At 36.0% G+C, this 18,106-nt stretch overlaps 2 protein-coding genes across 3 annotated transcripts in view; one reads left to right on the top strand and one right to left on the bottom strand.

Annotated features, from left to right (window-relative positions):
* Nucleotides 1-5,392, bottom strand: part of LOC107693058 (ensconsin-like) — a 9,165-nt gene extending 3,773 nt beyond the window's left edge. Inside the window, exons 1-4 of the mRNA XM_016492304.1 lie at nt 4,862-5,392; nt 2,987-3,100; nt 2,689-2,763; nt 2,437-2,600 (exon numbers count right to left, since the gene is read on the bottom strand). Coding sequence (XP_016347790.1) covers nt 2,437-2,600; nt 2,689-2,763; nt 2,987-3,100; nt 4,862-4,982 — 474 coding nt within the window. The 5' untranslated portion in view covers nt 4,983-5,392. The remainder of the gene's footprint in view (nt 1-2,436; nt 2,601-2,688; nt 2,764-2,986; nt 3,101-4,861) is intronic.
* Nucleotides 5,393-15,463: 10,071 nt separating this feature from the next.
* The window catches only part of LOC107693113 (zinc finger protein 395-like), a 14,404-nt gene continuing 11,761 nt past the window's right edge, over nt 15,464-18,106 (top strand). The window contains exon 1 of one of the 2 annotated variants that reach the window (XM_016492371.1): nt 15,464-16,098. The gene's annotated coding sequence lies outside the window, so the exon portion shown is untranslated. The other variant, XM_016492373.1, reaches the window with a different exon arrangement.

Raw genomic sequence — 18,106 nt, 5'->3', positions numbered from 1 at the left:
TGAAACAGAAACAACTTCAGAAGCATCTTACCTGTGCTAAGGAGAAAAAGAACGGGACTGTTGCTCAGTGGTCCAAAGTCCTCTTTTCAGATAAAAGTAAATTTTGCATTTCATATGGAAATCAAGGTCTGGAGGAAGACTGGAGAGACACAGAATTCAAGCTGCTTGAAGTCCAGTGTGAAGTTTCCGAAGTCAGTGATGATTTGGGGTGCCATGACGTCTGCAGGTGTTGGTCTATTGTGTTTTATCAAGTCCAAAGTCAATGCAGCTGTCTACCAGGAGATTTTGGAGCACTTTATGCTTCCATCTGCTGACAAGTTTTATGGAGATGCTGATTTCCTTTTCCAGCAGGACTTAGCACCTGCCCACAGTGCCAAAACCACTTCCAAGTGGTTTGCTGACCATGATATTACTGTGCTTGATTGGCCAGCCAACATGCCTGGCCTGAACCCCATATGGAATCTATGGGATATTTTCAAGAGAATGATGAGAAACAGTCGAATAAAGACGAGCTGAAGTCCGCTATTAAAGAAACCTGGGCTTCAATAGTGCCTCAGCAGTGCCACAGGCTGATCGCTTGCATGCCACACCTCACTGATGCTGTCATTTGTGCTTAAGGAGCCCCGACCAAGTATTGAGTACATAAATGAACATACTTTAAAGAACTTGAGCTCACTGATGCTGGAGTTTGTGCTAAAGGAGCCCCGACCAAGTATTGAGTGCATAAATGAACATAATTTAAAGAACTTGAACTTTTCTGTTTTGCAAATCCTTTTTTGATTGATATTAGGAAATATTCTAATATTTTGAGATACTGGATTTTTGACTTTCATGAGCTGCAAGCTCTAATCATCAAAATTAAAACAAAAACACTTTTTAAGTGTTTTACTTTACATGTAATGAATTTAGAATATATGAAGGTTTCACTTTTTAAAATGTTACAAAAAATGAACTTTTTCACAATATTGTATTTTTTTTGTGATCATTTGGATATAATTTATACCTTATGGATACATTAACATTTAAATTATGAAATAAAATTTATTGAATGAACAGAAACAATGCAATGTGAATCACAACAAAACCAGACAGGTGCAAAAATTTGGGCACCCCAATCGCTCTTCACCACAACAGTCCATCTTTGTGAAACAACAGGACTTTGCACAGGAAATGAGAGCGTTAAGAAACCTACTAGAACACAGCTGAGCTTTCAGACACAAATGAAGCTAGACTGTGGCAGCAGAAGACGTAAAAGAGACTGTACAGTATGAAATGCCAAAGGAACCATTCTCATTCTTTCATCTCTGCAGACCTCTTTGATGAAAGTGGGTCAATATGTTCTCCCTTCGCTTTCTGTTATGTTCCTTTTCATCATACTCCATTCCTGCAGCTCTATTGCACTGCACCGCTCTCTTACATCCCCAACCACATTCATAAACTCTTGGTGGATTGTAAAAGTTATGTCTATTTGTTAGTTAACTCAAAATATTCATTTCAGTTTATACAGTAAGAAATATTGTGTTAATTTTGAAGTGAAAAAGCTTAAGTTTGAGGCCAGTGATGTGTTCTGGAGTTATTTTTAATAATCCCATGAATTAAATGTACATATCAACATTTTCATTATTCACTGAAACATATAGTTTAACTGAGTAGAATCAATTCATAGCCTGTTGTCAGCCCTTAAATAAAAATATAGGCCTTTATATAATTCACAGACACTAAATTGTCAAAATGCATACATTTACACCGATTATACGACCAAGGTTTTACATTAATCCTTCTATTGCATTCAAATCCATATTGGACCATAAAATCCATAGTTTTTAGTATGGGAACCAAACTTTGCAAATGTTTTAAGACTATCAAAATAAAAGTATTTAATAAGTCAAAATTGTACATTGTTATTTTGTGTGTGTGGGTGTGTGTATATATATGTGTGTGTGTCTGTGTTTTATTATATTACAGTACCAGTATTTGGAGCTGAATCATTTTGTAATTAACTAATTAATGAATAAAAATTAAACATTAATTAAAAATTTAATTAATTTGAATTTGGAACAAACAGATTTATATATGTAATGTAATTATTTAAATATAATTTTATTAAGTATAATTTTAAGAAATATAATTATATATATTTTTTTCATTGTTTTGTTGACTTAAAAATTATTCTGTAATGTGTCTTTTCACTGGTAGTTTATATGTTTTTTGTTTTTTTAAATCTCATGATCTTTAAAACATCAGTCTGAAAGTTTGTTTTTAGTTAAGTTTGTGGACAGAGTGCACCTGAATTTATGTATAAAAATTCGATCCAATTTTTTTTATTGACTTTTTTTCTATAATGTCCAAACTGTTCACTGGAAGCATATATAAGCTTTGCGAACAAAATCTCTCCCACCAAACAACGGTCACCATTTTTCTCATGCATAAACTCACTCTTTCTTCTTTGAGCCTCTGTTTGCGCTTCTCCTCGACCGCCATCCTCCTCCTTTCCTCTCTTTGTCGCTGCTCTTCCAACTTCTTCTTTCGCTCCTCAAGGTGTTTCTCATAGAACTGCTTGGCCCGCTCTTCCCTCGCCAGCCAACCGCGCTCGCGCAGTGCTACAGTTCAGGTACACCAAGAAAAACTTAAAGCTTTGTTTATTCTTCAATTGGCTATGATGTTACATGTTCAGAGTAAGAAAAATACCCAGCTGTTTTTGGTACGCCTCTCTGCGTTCCCGGGCCAATCGCAGTCTCTTGTCCACTTTCAGCACATTTGATTCTAAATTACAAAATAATCATTCTGAAATTTTGCATGCAGCACATGATATAATAAATCCCAACTATGTTGGAATGAATGACATAAATGAGCAACTGGGAAGATTCAGCTCTAAAGTGTGAATCATAATTGACATCGTATCCATGGCAGCAGTATCAGACACTAGAAGGCTTGGAGAAAAGAAAATGCAAATTAAATTGATAGATAAATATTAGCTATTTTAGACCTGTATTATTTCCATTTCGTTTGCTGATATTAATCTGTGCTGATTTAATGTTCAGTGGAGCACATGCTTTTCTTTTTTGCTCAAAGGCTGTGGGTTTCACGTCAGATCTGGAATCTGGGGAAAAAAGAGAGAGGCTGTTTACTTAGTGCTCAGGAAAAATAGATAAATTAACACCAAACGTGAAAGTCTTTTAGTTTTTTGGTCTTTAAACTTTCTGCTGAAGTTTACCAAACTCTAACCCAGTTTGAAAAGCAGACAGGCAGGTTAGAAGGTCAGGGTGTGATGATTTACAAGATTATGACAAGGAATGCATCGCATAGTGGAAGCCTTCATGATTGATCTCTTTGTCTGTAAAAATTCTTGAAATAGGCACACAATGATGTTACTTTAAACCTTTGAGTTACACATGTATCAGTTTCATGAGTTTCATTGTTATTCAGACAAGTAACAATCCCATTGTCTTATGGGAGTTTCCCCCTTGATAGTGTAAGTTTGGTGTCAGTAAAATTATTTTTATAAAGATGAATTAAATTGATCAAAAGTGACAGTTAAGACACTGACAATGTTTTAAATTCTAATGTTTCTGTTCTAATGTTCAAAGGATCCTGATAGAAATGTATCATGGTTTCCACAAAAATATTAAGCAGCGCAACAGTTTTCAACATTGATAATAATAAGAAATATTTCTTAAGCACCAAAGAAGCATATTAGAATGATTTCTGATCATGTGACACTGAAGACTAGAGAAATGATGCTGAAACCTCAGCTTTTTCATCATAGAATTAAAATATTAATTAAAAATCTTCAATATATTACAATTTTAAAAAGTTATTTTAATTTGTAATATGATTTTTTAAATATTACTCTTTTTACTTTATTATTTAATCAAATAATTTCAGCCTTGGAATTAATAAATGTATCTAGTAAATATATTTTTAACCATTTTAGCCACATACAATAAATGCTTTTTAACCCTGGGTTATATTGACACTTCATACTGTATACATTTAGCATCTCAGTTTCATGACGCAGCAAAACCTAAAAGCGGTGCTTTACAAGCATGCAACATTACTTAACCCAGAATGAATACCCTTGGGTTAAAAAAGATGATAATTTCGTGTTTAGTGTACTCTGATAAACCTATTAACTTACTACCTAAGTAGTGTATTTCAACAAATACAGGTTTGGCCTCCCATACTAATGCAAACCGTTCTCAGTGTCTTTAAAAACACCTCTATAAACAAAAGTTGAGTGCCAAAAGGCAGATATAAAGATGAACATGAGGCCTGTCTCATGCCAGTTTTGACTTTGTCCTCTGCATCAAGACAGCCCAAGGCCTGTACACCATTACAAAGGCAACATTTGTTTTACTCTTGCTGTGTAGAACAACAAATTCAGCGCCTGACTAAAGAGTACGTGGCGATGGTGAACTCTTAAGGTAAACTTTACACTACAGATCACCACAACAATGCTATCGAGGGGTGAAGTGTGGAGCACGACGGATGCTGAACTGCTGAATTTGCATGCATATTTTAGTCACTTGGTTTAGAAAATTAAAGCAGATGAGCTTGACATCAGGGGGCGTTACAAAACAGATGTCTATCATGTGATGTGAGACCCTTATAAACACATTTAGCACAGCTAGCATCATCACACATAAATAACCCATTCCTAATACGTCACTATCTGAGCTAACCATGCAGAAATGCATTGTTATTTAGTATATAGAGTCAAATGGGTATATCTAACAGCTTTATGCCAGCTAAAAGGATCAGTATATGTTTGTATCCAGTATTTTAGGATGCTTATGCTCAAAGTTTATTTTGGACACTGTATTAGCAGAAATGTCATATTTATCATCCGCATCTCACCAACCTCTCTGCTTCCTCGCAGTGTCGCACATCTTCATCCGTCCCTTCTCCGAGATCGCAGCGAGACCCAGCTCTGTCTTCCTCCACTCCCGTTCCTGCTCTGCCAGGCTCAGATGAGCTGGCATCTTACAGTGAGTGTGTGTGTCCGTCTAATACATGTAGAGCATCTGTGTTCCCTGTGCACAAGTCTTCCACTCCAGCCAACGGCTTATCAGTGCATCTCTAGAAGGGAATAGACTGGTTAAGAGAGAGAGAGAGGCAGAGTGTGAGACAGAAATTCTTCCTGAGGGAGCTTGTGTGAGAAGCTGATTTGCTCCTGTCTGGGCTGCGTCCAGCACACGTGCACGGCAAGCAAAGTCAGTGAGCATCCGTAAGTACAGAGTGCACATGTGCCATGCTCTCACAAAAGAAACCCACCCAGCTGGTAGCAACTGTGGTTATTGGAGGTGCGTTTCCCTTTAAAAATCCATCGAGCTCTTTTCATTGCTTTGGCCGGTCACATTGACGGCATGCGAGCAGCTGCGGCAAGGTTGAAGTATTCACAGTACAACAAAAGAGAGAGTTGGATGCAAGCACTTTTTTTCTAAATGGTTGCCTGGGTGATATGCAAAATTGTGGGAGGCATGACACTGCATGACAGTGTCCAGAAATAGCAGCAGAGAAAACCCGCTTTCATCCTGCATATCGATTTGTGAAATGCAAAATAAAATAAACAGCCAATTGCAGACCAGATTAAAGGTTCTAGTCCCATATCTTGGATATGTTTTTCACGTCTCATAATGCTTTTCTTCTGATTGGCTTGAGGATCTGCTCTCAGACAGAGAGAGGACGTTATGCCTCCGCTATCAGTAACAACTGTGGATCCATATTGGTGGCTTTTTATGTCATAGCTCACAAGTATTGCATTGCATTTGTCTTCTTTTAGCAAATATTTTCTATCTAAAACAACTCGCAGTACATGTTTTGGGACAATCTCCCTGGAGGGATGGGTTGGGTGAACTCATAAATCACCCTTTCAGCACTCAGTTTTGAACCTACAAGCTGTAATCTGTAAACCACTAAACCACACCACTCATGCTTATAGAGGAGACAGAGGCTAGAGTATGTTTCCACACTATTTACCTCATGTAAATTCAATTTCTGTACAAACACCTTTGTCTGACTAGAAAAAGGCTATTGAAAATTCTTTCCATTTTTGCATATATATAAAAAAAAAAAAACATTACAGTCCATTGGACACAAATTGATCGTTATGGGGCGGGGCATGTTGTCACAATGGTAACTATTCAGGAAATGTTAAAGATATATATCAAGAATGTTTTTTTTAGGTTTATTTTAGTCTTATTGATATGCTGTGGTATGTATTCATATTTTGAGTTGGCTTTTATAAAATGTATAATTTTAATTTACAATTTTTATATATTTTTTTTCTTTGCTTGCTTTACTTTTTTTTTTTTCAGTTTATAGTTTTAGTAATTTTAGTACTTTAACTTTTTATTTCAGTAAGTTGCCAAGGCAATATTAATTTTTTTATATATATTTTTAATCTAATATTTTTTTTAATTTTTGCTTATCAATTACCAAAAACTAATTTTAAATAGTTTAACAATAACAACATTGGATATAAAATCAAATGCCTATATATATATATATATATATATATATATAATTATTACATTTAAAATGTTGTAATTGTTTTACAAATAAATGATACATGTAATCATTTTATATTATACAGTTGAGTTACAGTTACAGTTGGAATTTAGTTTGAAGAATGGGATTAAAAAAAAAATTAAACATATTTTTTTAAAAACTTGTTTGACTTTTATTACTAATATATAGCCAATTTGACTGCTAGCCTCAGTCTCGTCAGTATTGTAATATTACAGCATTTATCATATGCAAATTAGATTTATCTGGAAACAAGCATCAAAGGCAAGAAAATTGTTTAAAAATGTTCCCAGGGTTCAAAGTACATGTCTTTAATTTGTGTAAATGCAAATGTCCTGTTTGTTACACTAAAAACACCCCACAAAGAGACTAGTTGGCAGGTTATAAGCAGGTTAAGTGAGTCCTTCCAGGGTGGCGGCACTTCCAGGTTTGTCTCGGGAAGTCTGAACGAGGAGTAGCTATCTGGAATGGTAAGTCCCTACAGATGATTACAGTAATGTTCTGTTGAGGTCATATTTGTGATTAATAAACAATATTTTTGGGGTGTTTATGGTATAACGTCATCCGTGAATTTTTTTGTTTTGATCTGCTTCTGTAACTGGATATCAGCAAGTACATCTGAAAATGTGTGTGAGAGGGAGGAATCTACATGAGGAGTCAATGAGTGATTGGCAGTCTGTCTGATGTGAAGGCGAATGAGGAAATGGGGCTTGGCAAAGCTTTTTTTCCCCTTGCTGTCAGAAAGGTAGAGTCAGTGTTACGCTGACAGGAGCTGGCTGACGGATGTCTGTTGTCTGCACCGATATGTAGGATACAAGAGCAGAGGAGAGACTGCCCAGGGACTGCATCTGAAATTGAATGCTTCAAACAAGAGTTCACTGACAGGAGGAGGTCATTGAATTATTATCCGTACAGGTACTTTATCTTTTTCCACTATATTTTTGCTCGTACTTTGCACCTGTCATGTTGTATGAAAGTGAGTCCTGACTTGTTCATTACCCCTTAATTTGGAGATTTTGTTTGTTTGTTTAAATAATTATATAGTTAATTATTTAGTTTCTGTCTCTTTAAGAAAGTTTCTTCGGTCTTACATTCTTATTGTTCAATGAGTGTAATAATCAAACAGTGAAACTGGGAGAGGTGCGTTTCTCACTGTTCGCAAATGACTAAGAGCAGGTGGATCTCAAAGTTTTGTTCTGAAACCTGTTCCATGTGTCATTTCGGTTTTGGGGTGAGGTTTACCTACCGTACCTGTAATACCAAAGTTTGGAATTATATATATATACATGTTATATATAGACATGTCACTACAGAATGACCACCAAGAAAGATGGTTTACCATTTCATTAAAAAGCGGTTATACTGGTTTGATTTGTTGTCATGGTAAAATGACAAAAACAATCCCAGCTAAAGTTTTATACGAATAGTAAACAAGCAATATTAAATCCATAGAATATGCATTCTATATAATAGTTCACCCATAAATTACATTTACAGTACTGACCATCATGCTGTTCCAAACCTGTAACATTTACATTCTTCTGTGGAACAAAACATTTTGGTTCTGGTTATTGTCTGCAACACACTAATTACAAGAGTACGGAAACTTCAACTTCAAAAAGCAAATAAAAACATCATAATGATATCATAAAAATAGTCCATACCACTCTTACGCTATATTCCAAGTCTTCTGAAGCCGATAGATTTGTGTGAGAAAGACTGAAATGTACATGTTTGTCAATAAAAATATTCCTCCCTATTGAGCTGTTAACCACTGCGAGCTGGTAATTTAGTCAACTCGAAAACCGGCTCAGTCAGATCCAGTTTCAGACTGTTTTTGCTGAACTGGACCAACCAATTAATTCAAAAGGTCTGACTCAAACGAATGATACATTCACAAATCAGTCATGGCTACTTGGTCTGTTTGTCATGCGGAGCCTTCTTATGGCCTGAGAAGACTCGGGTAGAACAATTTTATGATCTTTTTTATGGTATTTTTGTGAGAAAACTTCAGTCCCCGACTTTGGGTGAATGATCCCTGCACTGATGTTACATGTTTAGGAGTCCTTAAGAGAAGAGCAAGAGGCCTCATCTGGTTTATCAAGAGCGAACTGTGCCTTCTCGAGTACAGCTTTTTTCCCCCATTTGGTGTGTTCTGTTGCTTTAAAACTGCTTCATTGCCACAGTAACATTGAGAAGAGGACCCAAATGATCAAGTACTATAAATGATCATGTGGAATTATAAAAATGACTTCAAAATTGTAAATAAAACAAGAAAACACTATTTCAGTTTTTCTACTTCAGAATTTCATGTTTAATTTAGTGCTACTTGCTGCTTCTTTGCAATTCTTTATGAAATGTACTGTCAAGTTCTGAGTTAAATTGTTTCTACACCATTTTTTTCAGTGATATAATGCATTCAACCTTTAATTTGTCTTTCTGTAGGTACCACAATCATGGCACCAATCAGCACAGATCTAGCAGGCTGGGCGGTCACAGAGCAACCAGAGGCTGCATTTCTTTCCATAGTCGTCCTCTTCATCGTTAGCATCGCACTCCTCGTTCTCTGTGCAAGCTGTAAAAAGTGAGTGGTTTCTGAGTGACCTTTAAGAGATTTTGTGGATTTTGGTGTAAAAAACAAAACAAAAAAAATGCCTCAAAAGATGAAGTCACTGAAACAGGCAACAATACATGTCCTATAGGTATGTAGCAACAAGTCACCCACTCTGTTGCTGTAAGCTACATACCTAGACATCACGGTCAAGTTTTTCTACTATGGAAATTTGTAAGGAATGAGGCAGGAATGTGGCTTTGTCACAAAACACAGAGAGAAGCATCTTACTCATAGTAGCTCATGCTTGACATATGAGTACATGAAAGAGAGACCAAGGAAATAAGCAGTATATTGTGAGATTGTAGTTTATGAAGTCTATGCAGACTGTCTGCATGATGATATATAAGCCAGTAGGTCAAATACCAGTTAGCACTTCAGTCTCATTCACATTGTTTAAACTCATTAGAGTAAATGCCCAAAACTAAAAATCAATAATCTTTTTGTAATAAAAAGAAAGGATTTGGTGATTAATTCACGTTCATTTGGAAATTTTACTTTTAGTTGCAGTATTAATCTCAACCACTAGAGGCCAGCCAAGAACGGACAGTGAGTGATAAATGTTGAAGAAATGCAGGTGTTTTTGCACCGACAGTTTATTTTTTATTTTTTATTTTTTAGTTAATATAAGCAATGAAATGTATTTGTGTTAATCCAAGAAGCTGTTAATCCAAAATAATTTTAAGATACTTTTTTGATTTTGAGATTAATTTACATTTATTTGGCGATGTACCTTCAGCTGTGGTTTGAATGTCAGACACCAGAGGCCAGTCAAGAATTTCAGTGCATGTGGGATAAACTTTAGGCTTTAAACTTTGTTGCACTGGCAGTAATTCTTGTTTAGTGACAAATCGGGTTTGTTACTCTTGTGTTTTAAACAAAAAGACTGAACTCATTCAGTGCAAATAATCACCAGAACCATGACCACAGACTTCGTCAAATCCTTCAAATGATTTAGATTTATTACTTTGCAGACATTCATTTGAGTTAGACAGCCACAGCACACCCGAGCAACAGAAAGCATCCACACTTGTGAGCGTGGTGAGTGTCATACTTTGTAAAACCTAAATGGGAATATAATGTGTGGTGCCTGTGTGTGTGTGTGTCTGTGTGTGTGTGTGTGTGTGTGTGTGTACACACTGCTGTTGAAAAGTTTGGGATCAGTAGGATTTTTAATGTTTTTTAATTGAGTCTCTTATGCTCATCAAGGCTGCATTTATTTGATCAAAAATACAGAAAAACAGTAATATTGTGAAATATTATTGCAATTCCTAAAAAACTTTCTGGGGGGGGGGGGGGAACCCCCTCAGTAAAAAACGTGTCCTGGGCCCCCTCTCCCTCGCCGGACCCTTGGAATCGTCCTAACCCCCCTGCCCCACCCCCCTGCCTTTGATACTTTTTTCTTTGAAACTTTGATGAATAGAAAGTTAATAAGAACAGCATTTATTCAAAATATAAATATTTTCTAACAATATAAGCCTTTACTATCGCTTTTTATGCATTTAACACATCCTTGCTGAATAAAAGTATGAATTTCTTTAAAAAAAAATAAAAATTTACTGACCCCAAACTTTTGAATAGTAGTGTATATTGTAACACACAATTTCTATTTTGAATAAACACTGTTTATTAACTTTTTATTTATCAAAAAATCCTGAAACAGGTCCTAAAAAATATTAAGCAGCACAACTGTTTCCGACACTGATAATAAATCAGCATATTAGAATGATTTCTGAAGGATCATGTGACACTGAAGACTGGAGTAATGATGCTGAAAATGCAGCTTTGCTTCACATGAATAAACTATTAAAAAATCATATTTTTTATTATTTATATAGAAATATTTATTTTTCCTCAAACACATACACTGGCAGCCAAAGATTTGGAATAATTATATAATTTAGATTTAAAAATGTTATGATCACCAAGACTGCTATTATTTGATCACAATAGAACAGTAATATTGTCAAATATTATTACAAAATGTAAAATTAAAAACGAACTTTCCTTTCTGAATATATTTTAACATATAATTTTTTTACTGTGACGGCAAAGCTGATTTTCAGCAGCCATTATTTCAGTCTTCAGAGTCACATGATCCTCCAGAAATCATTCTAATATGCGGATTTGGTGCTCAATTATTAATAATGATTCTTATTATTGTCAATGCTCCAAACACTTTTTGGTGTTTTAATATTTTTGTGGAAACGGTGATAATTTTTTCCAGAATTCTTTGATGAATAGAAGTTCCATGAACAGCATTTATTTTATTTTGGTAACATTAGAAATGGCTTTACTGTCACTTTTGATCAATTTAATGCATCATTGCTGAATGAAAGTATTAATTTTAAATGCTTTTTTTTTTTTCATTTTAAAATATATTCAAATATAAAAGTTATTTTAAATTGTAAAAATATTTCTATACAATATTACTGTTTTGTATTTAGTATATTGCAGTGTTTCTATAAACTATCATATAAATGTGATGTAAATCTTGTGCTCAATTGTAAAACTCAACTGAACAGGCAAAAATGGATGATTCAAGAGGTGCCAGACAAAACCCTGCTGCTAATGACATCACAGAAGATGAAATCGGTAAACTGAGTTGTCAATCACTATGAATTTCTTTTGAATCTGAATAGCTGTTTATCTTTTAGCAATGCTATCAACCCCACTCAGCAGATGCTCTTTAATCTCGTCTTTGAAGGTTTAGAGGCTGTGGAGGGTGACGTTGCGTACAGACCGTGGAGAAGTCACACTCTCACTCACGGTATGTCTCTCCAGGACAAAAAAGTCATTTAATCCCAGTGAAATTGCTTCACTTCTCACCACACAGGATGATCTGACGTATGACTATATATCTGTGCTTTCTGCAGGTTCAAGCCTACAACCTCAAATAAATGGAGGGGTTGGGACCGCGACAGAGGGTTCGGTAACACTTCAAGCTCTCTGAGAAAGTATAAGCACTTCGGATGACCCTGTTCTACTTTTAAAATACTCTTTGAGTGAAATTTCACATGACAATACAAACATATAAGTACCTTTCTTATTATTTTTTAATTCAGGTGACAAAAGTGGAGTCGCTGTTGTAGGCGAAACACCACCGACTTTGAATGCCTGCAGAGAGGTCCACCATCTTTATTATGCAACCTCAAATGCTCAAACTAAACAAACCCCTTCACTATTTGGAGATAAATGGTTTCTGTATCCTCCTGAAGCCAGGCTGAGGTCCTGCTTTGTGGCATTGACTCCCATAAGTGCCCATCAAACTTTGAGACTATAGGAACTATAGGAGCCCCCCGATCGGTCCCTCAGCATTGACTGGACTGATTCAAAGCTGAATCCTTATGCAATGGTTCAGACAGTCTCAGACAAGAATGGTCAGTGTCCCTTAGGGGAGGGAGCCTGATCTTCTGGCCACACCTGTTTTGACAAATAGGGATCTCTATTCAGGTGGCCACAGATTAAATGCAACATAAACAAGAAAATCAGGTGTCATCTCCATCTGAAGAGGAGGGAGAAGTGTCGGCATCATTACCAAAGAGACCTAAACAAAAATGAAGGTTTTCCTTTTAATCTTTTTCTAATGAAGTCCAGTATTGTGAAATTATTCTGTATTCATATTCATTCTTAGTAGGGGCGCAATATAGACTTTATCTCTCAGATCAACTGGTCTGTATACGTTTAAGTTTATGGATTTAAATAGCAGCATACTAGTGATTACTTTTAGGTTTTGAACAAATGTATGAATTCCAGTGGGCATGAATGATGTAATTAAAGTAACAGATGCTTTAGAATTAACCCTCTTGTTCTGGTGAGATTGACTTTATTCTTTTATTAAGGGAAATATTTGCTCCATAGTATTTGGGCTTTTATTTTTCTTACTTTTTGAACTTTTGTGAAGGCATTTAGAGGCTGAAATTCTTACATAATCTTTGAAATAATTAGATCTGAAAATTTTCTTTAAAAATAAGAAGCAGGGAGACAATTGTATTATGATTTTTGATACTTCTCTGCTAAATTAAAGTCTGAGTAGTGTAAACAACATGCAAGAAACCATTTTAATGACTCTGATGCATGATTTTTGTCAAACATTCGTGACCTTTGAAAATTGAAGAAAAAAAAAAGTCAAACATTTTGTAGACTTAAAAAAAAAAATACATGTATGAAACCAACATGCATTTCTATGAACTTTGTATAAGGACATGGTTTCTTTTTGTAATTTTTGACATCCTTTTTTTGTCATTGACCCTTATATTAAACAGAAACTATATTGAACTCATAACTAGATCTAAAGTAAAATAATATGTAATATATCAAATATTAGATAACATAAAAGGACGCATTCACTACAGGGGCATTTACCACAGAATCTTACATTGTGACAATATGTTACATTTATTAATGTCTTATGCCTGGGGTTTCTGTCTCACCAAACATTATTGAGGGTGTTTTGATTCATGTTCAAGTGGGCATTTTGTTTTTAACCAGTTCTTTAAAGATTAGTGAAATCTCATGAATCAACCTGATACGTAAATGCTAAGCATGATTTGGATTTATTGATGTTACAAGATCTTAAATTTGCATGCCTTATCTAATAAATTCTTAATGTGTGTAATTAAATGTTTTTGTTTTGCTTCTAAATATACACACAAATACTAATACACTGTGAAAATATAAAAATCACGCTGCACAAAAAGTTTGCATCATGCATTTATCATAAACCTATCAACACATTTGTCTAGTTGTTAGTCACACGTAGCTGCCAAAACGTCAACATCGTGGAAGTGACAACAACCTTTAAATATACAGGCTATATATATATATATATATATATATATATAAACATATTTCTTTGACCTATTTTCTGTAACGCTTAATACTCACGTTCGATGGTGAGTAAATAAAATAACAGTTAAAAAAAAAATACTGTCAGGTTTAAAGCCCCTCTTCACGTGACGCCTGTTGCAGTCTTTGGGAAACGCACCAGGACCTCTGACCTCTGACCGATTTACAGAACCGTTCTAGCACGTGTATGTGCTTTCGCGCACGTACGCAATCATTGGCCTCAACTGATGCACGAGCGCAGCGCGTGGGGAGCTGCGTCACAGCGATCGACCAATGGCGTGCGGCGGCGATGCCACCGGACTGGGAAAGTTCGTATTATGTAACCCTTTCATACCCTCCCCCTTTAGAAAGCTCAGCTACTGAAAAAAGGAAAGAAAGAAAACACAGCTACTGAACTTACAGGGGGCATAACACACACAGTTTCACCCAATCTCATGTTAATCTTTTCTAGCACGTGTATGTGCTTTCGCGCACGTACGCAATCATTGGCCTCAACTGATGCACGAGCGCAGCGCGTGGGGAGCTGCGTCACAGCGATCGACCAATGGCGTGCGGCGGCGATGCCACCGGACTGGGAAAGTTCGTATTATGTAACCCTTTCATACCCTCCCCCTTTAGAAAGCTCAGCTACTGAAAAAAGGAAAGAAAGAAAACACAGCTACTGAACTTACAGGGGGCATAACACACACAGTTTCACCCAATCTCATGTTAATCTTGAGTACCTATAGAGTCGAACTGCATCCTTCATATCTCCAAAAAGTCTTTAGTTTGATCATATTTATAAAAGAAAGATACAGTTTTACGATTCTGTCCGGAAAAAGCCGAGCTCCTGGAGGCGCGCCGTGGGCGGGGCTAAAGAGTGACGAGAATTGTTTTTTGAAACTGTCCATGCTTAGCATGAGAATTCTTTAACAGTGTAAACAACTCTGACTGCATGAAACAGCATTGTACCCCCCCCCTTTAAGAACTTAAGATGCTTTCTATTGTACATTTAAAGACAACATACCTGCTGTTAGGTAAACATATAGATTAACCCTCTCATAGCAAACCATTGACTCTCGTTTGTTATTAGACCCCCCCTTAAAAAATTGTGTGTTTTCTGGTTCCAAAGCACATTATGATAGAAACAAAAATTAATAATCTTGGAAAACCGTTGAAAACAAAACTATTTGTTTGAGTTATTCAAAAACGTGAAGACAGCTCTGGCCAAATCTTTGCATTTGAATCACTTCATGTTGTATATTTTATAACAGCATATATTTATAGCATATTCTTTACTGAAAACAAGTCAAACATGACCCCAAGGTTAATCTTATAAAGGAAATGCATACAGTGCAACATCAACCAGCCAAACAAATCCTGCACTTTGCAGACACCTATATGATTGTTAAATTATTGCAGTTTTAATGCACACTTCATGCCATGAAATAAAAAGCATAGAAATATAACAAATATGCAGGAGTTCGCGTTTTTAATCGTTATTTGCACAGTATGTAGCCATTTGCAGGTTGTTTCTCTGCATTCCTGTTTAAATGCATTTTACAGGAGCAATGCAAAGCCGCAGAGTTTAAATAAAAGTGGTGTGGGAGTACGTGAAATACAGTGCGCTATGTGTGTCCATTGTGTTTCTTGACCCTTCCTCAACTTCTGCGTAAACAAGTTGGAATTGTAGGGCGTGTGTCTTGGAAAGCGGTGTTTAGCCAATGAGCGTCGACATCTCTACCACATGGTCAGGTTGTTTACTACAAGAGCAGAAGCCCGCTAGAAGGCGCTGAGTGGAAAACCCGGCACTGGATTACGCTGGAACGGCTCATCTCTGTGAAGACGGAAGCAATGCGGATTCAAACTAAATCAAACAGAAGCTCGACTCATCCATGGCGTGTAAAGTGAACACTGTAGATTAGAGTAGACCGCTTTAATAGTGGTGTTCTTACGTGTGCTTAGTGGTGTGCTTCATCAAACATGTACAGTTACGCGTAACCGGAAAAGTCCAGGCCGGGATTTTGAATGCCTAAACGCAAGCCGATCTGGGCTCTGAAAAAGGACATTTTCAAGTTACAGCCGGTCAGAGCGAGCCTTGTGGAAAGGGGGTGTGTAGAAATTTGGCAACGGTGCGTGCGCAGCGTGCATTGAAAGTTTTTCCTCTGTTTAAATGCATTCGTGTCTTATCGTTGCTCTGTATGCTTCTCAATCAAGACTGCATTGTTTGGTGCCATTGAGGTTAGTGCATTATTATAGTGAATTAATATGAAAAGGCTTTTGGTTGTTTGATACTTGTGGCTTGTTTATGCGATGCTGTGCTTCGATTTAAAACCTTTTAGGAGAAAGATTGTGTTAGCTGTTCTGTACTGATTCAATAGCAACACAACTGTTGAACTTTTGCATTTGTTATGAAAAACAGTTTCCGAGAATAACTGGGAAAAAAATTCAGTTGGTTCAGTAATTCGGCCTTAAAATCTGCAAAAACTAACTTTTTCGTATTGGGAGAGATTAACTGTCCAGCTCTACATGCTGGTCAGTTTAGCAAAGACAGCATTTAACGCTTTGAATTAATACTAGATGGATAATCTGCTGTGCGTTGTAGTCGCGTCGCCATGTGGGGAGCAACTCCAACGCCTGCTATCCTGAACGAACGGTTCTTTTGAGTTCGATGTATCTTCAATGAATTGATTGAGCCGGTTCACAAAAGCGGTCTGAACGTGAATGATTCGGACTGGCTGTCTTTCGAACATGTCCGACACGAGTTGTTTTAATAGCCAAACAGTGGAAGTGTTACAAATAAAACGTTTATGATTGTATGTAAGTTTATACAAGGCAGAGTTTGTTTATTAAATAAAACGTGCAAAAACGTATCAGCCCTGAGATTGTTCAATGCAAACTTAAGTTATGAGTTCTAACTGACTTTGTTGTTGAACATGACTGAATGGGATAGATTAAATCACAGTAATCACCTTCATTAAAATAAATATGTGCATATGTGCAAAATAAAATGCCTGCATGGCGTCTTGGGAATGTTTTAGAAACGTAATATGCCACGCTGGTGTTTGAGGGAACACGCTATGACGTATTACGCTATGACGTAATTGCCGAATCGTTTCTTGAACCGGTTCTTTGCAAAGAGCCTATTAGCGGAAATAAATGGAACGTTCTATCGCTAGTTCTGAATAGGGATGGGCGATACCACTTATTTTGTTTTCGATACGATACCGATATTTTTCAAGGCAGTATCGTCGATATCGATACCGATTCGATACTTCTGCACTAAACTTTTAAATTATGAAATTATTAAATTACTAAGAGTAAAATGGGTAATGAAAACCCCTTAACTTTGTTTAAAACGCATTTTAACCCGTTTAATCCCAAATTTTTCCCAGACATGAAAATATCCAAATGATGCGTCATTAGTAACCCTTTGAAATAATCAATAATTGTTTGTTTTTTTGAGAAGTGTGTGAAAAATGTTATTTTATGGTCAGTCACAATTGTAACCGGTGGGATAATGTGTATACTGAATTAACATATTTCTGCAGTCTTAAAAATTGTTATATATCTTAGCCCAGCTGTTTTAAACTGTTTGATCACATTCTAGGGTTACTATTATGCATAAAAAACCCTTATACAACATTGATAGGAATACTGAGATCAAATACAAAAAAATACAACCATCAACATATTTCAAAATTGTTACTTTTTTGTAACATATATCACCACATTTTTATATTAATGCTACCAGTATTACAACATTAATATTCTAACTTTTTTGTAACATTTGAACTTTTGATTTAGTGCAATATTTTGTACTGCCATTAGGGACTGCCAGTGAATGGCTGTTGCATGCATAAAATGCAACCTTTTTATTCTGACAGTGTATGATTTCTATTAACATTACAGAATAGAACATGATCAATATTATCTTTCAACGTTCAATTTAAATAAATGTAATTGCACAAACTATGTAGGCTACAATTTCAATTTGTTTATTGTGAAATAACTCAAACATTTATGTTTTTATTTCTGTCCTCTGATAAGCATTGTTCAGGGCTGCCATTCCCAAAAGCTTTAATGCTTTCTTATGATACTTTTGGGAAACGCAGCCCTGTTTGAATGCACTGTCAGCAG

This window comes from Sinocyclocheilus anshuiensis, unplaced genomic scaffold (assembly GCF_001515605.1).
Source record: "Sinocyclocheilus anshuiensis isolate Anshui unplaced genomic scaffold, SAMN03320099.WGS_v1.1 scaffold222, whole genome shotgun sequence".
In the NCBI taxonomy this organism is placed as follows: domain Eukaryota; kingdom Metazoa; phylum Chordata; class Actinopteri; order Cypriniformes; family Cyprinidae; genus Sinocyclocheilus; species Sinocyclocheilus anshuiensis.
The sequence above is the reverse complement of the archived record's forward strand: the minus strand, read 5'-3'. Positions and strand labels throughout refer to the sequence as shown.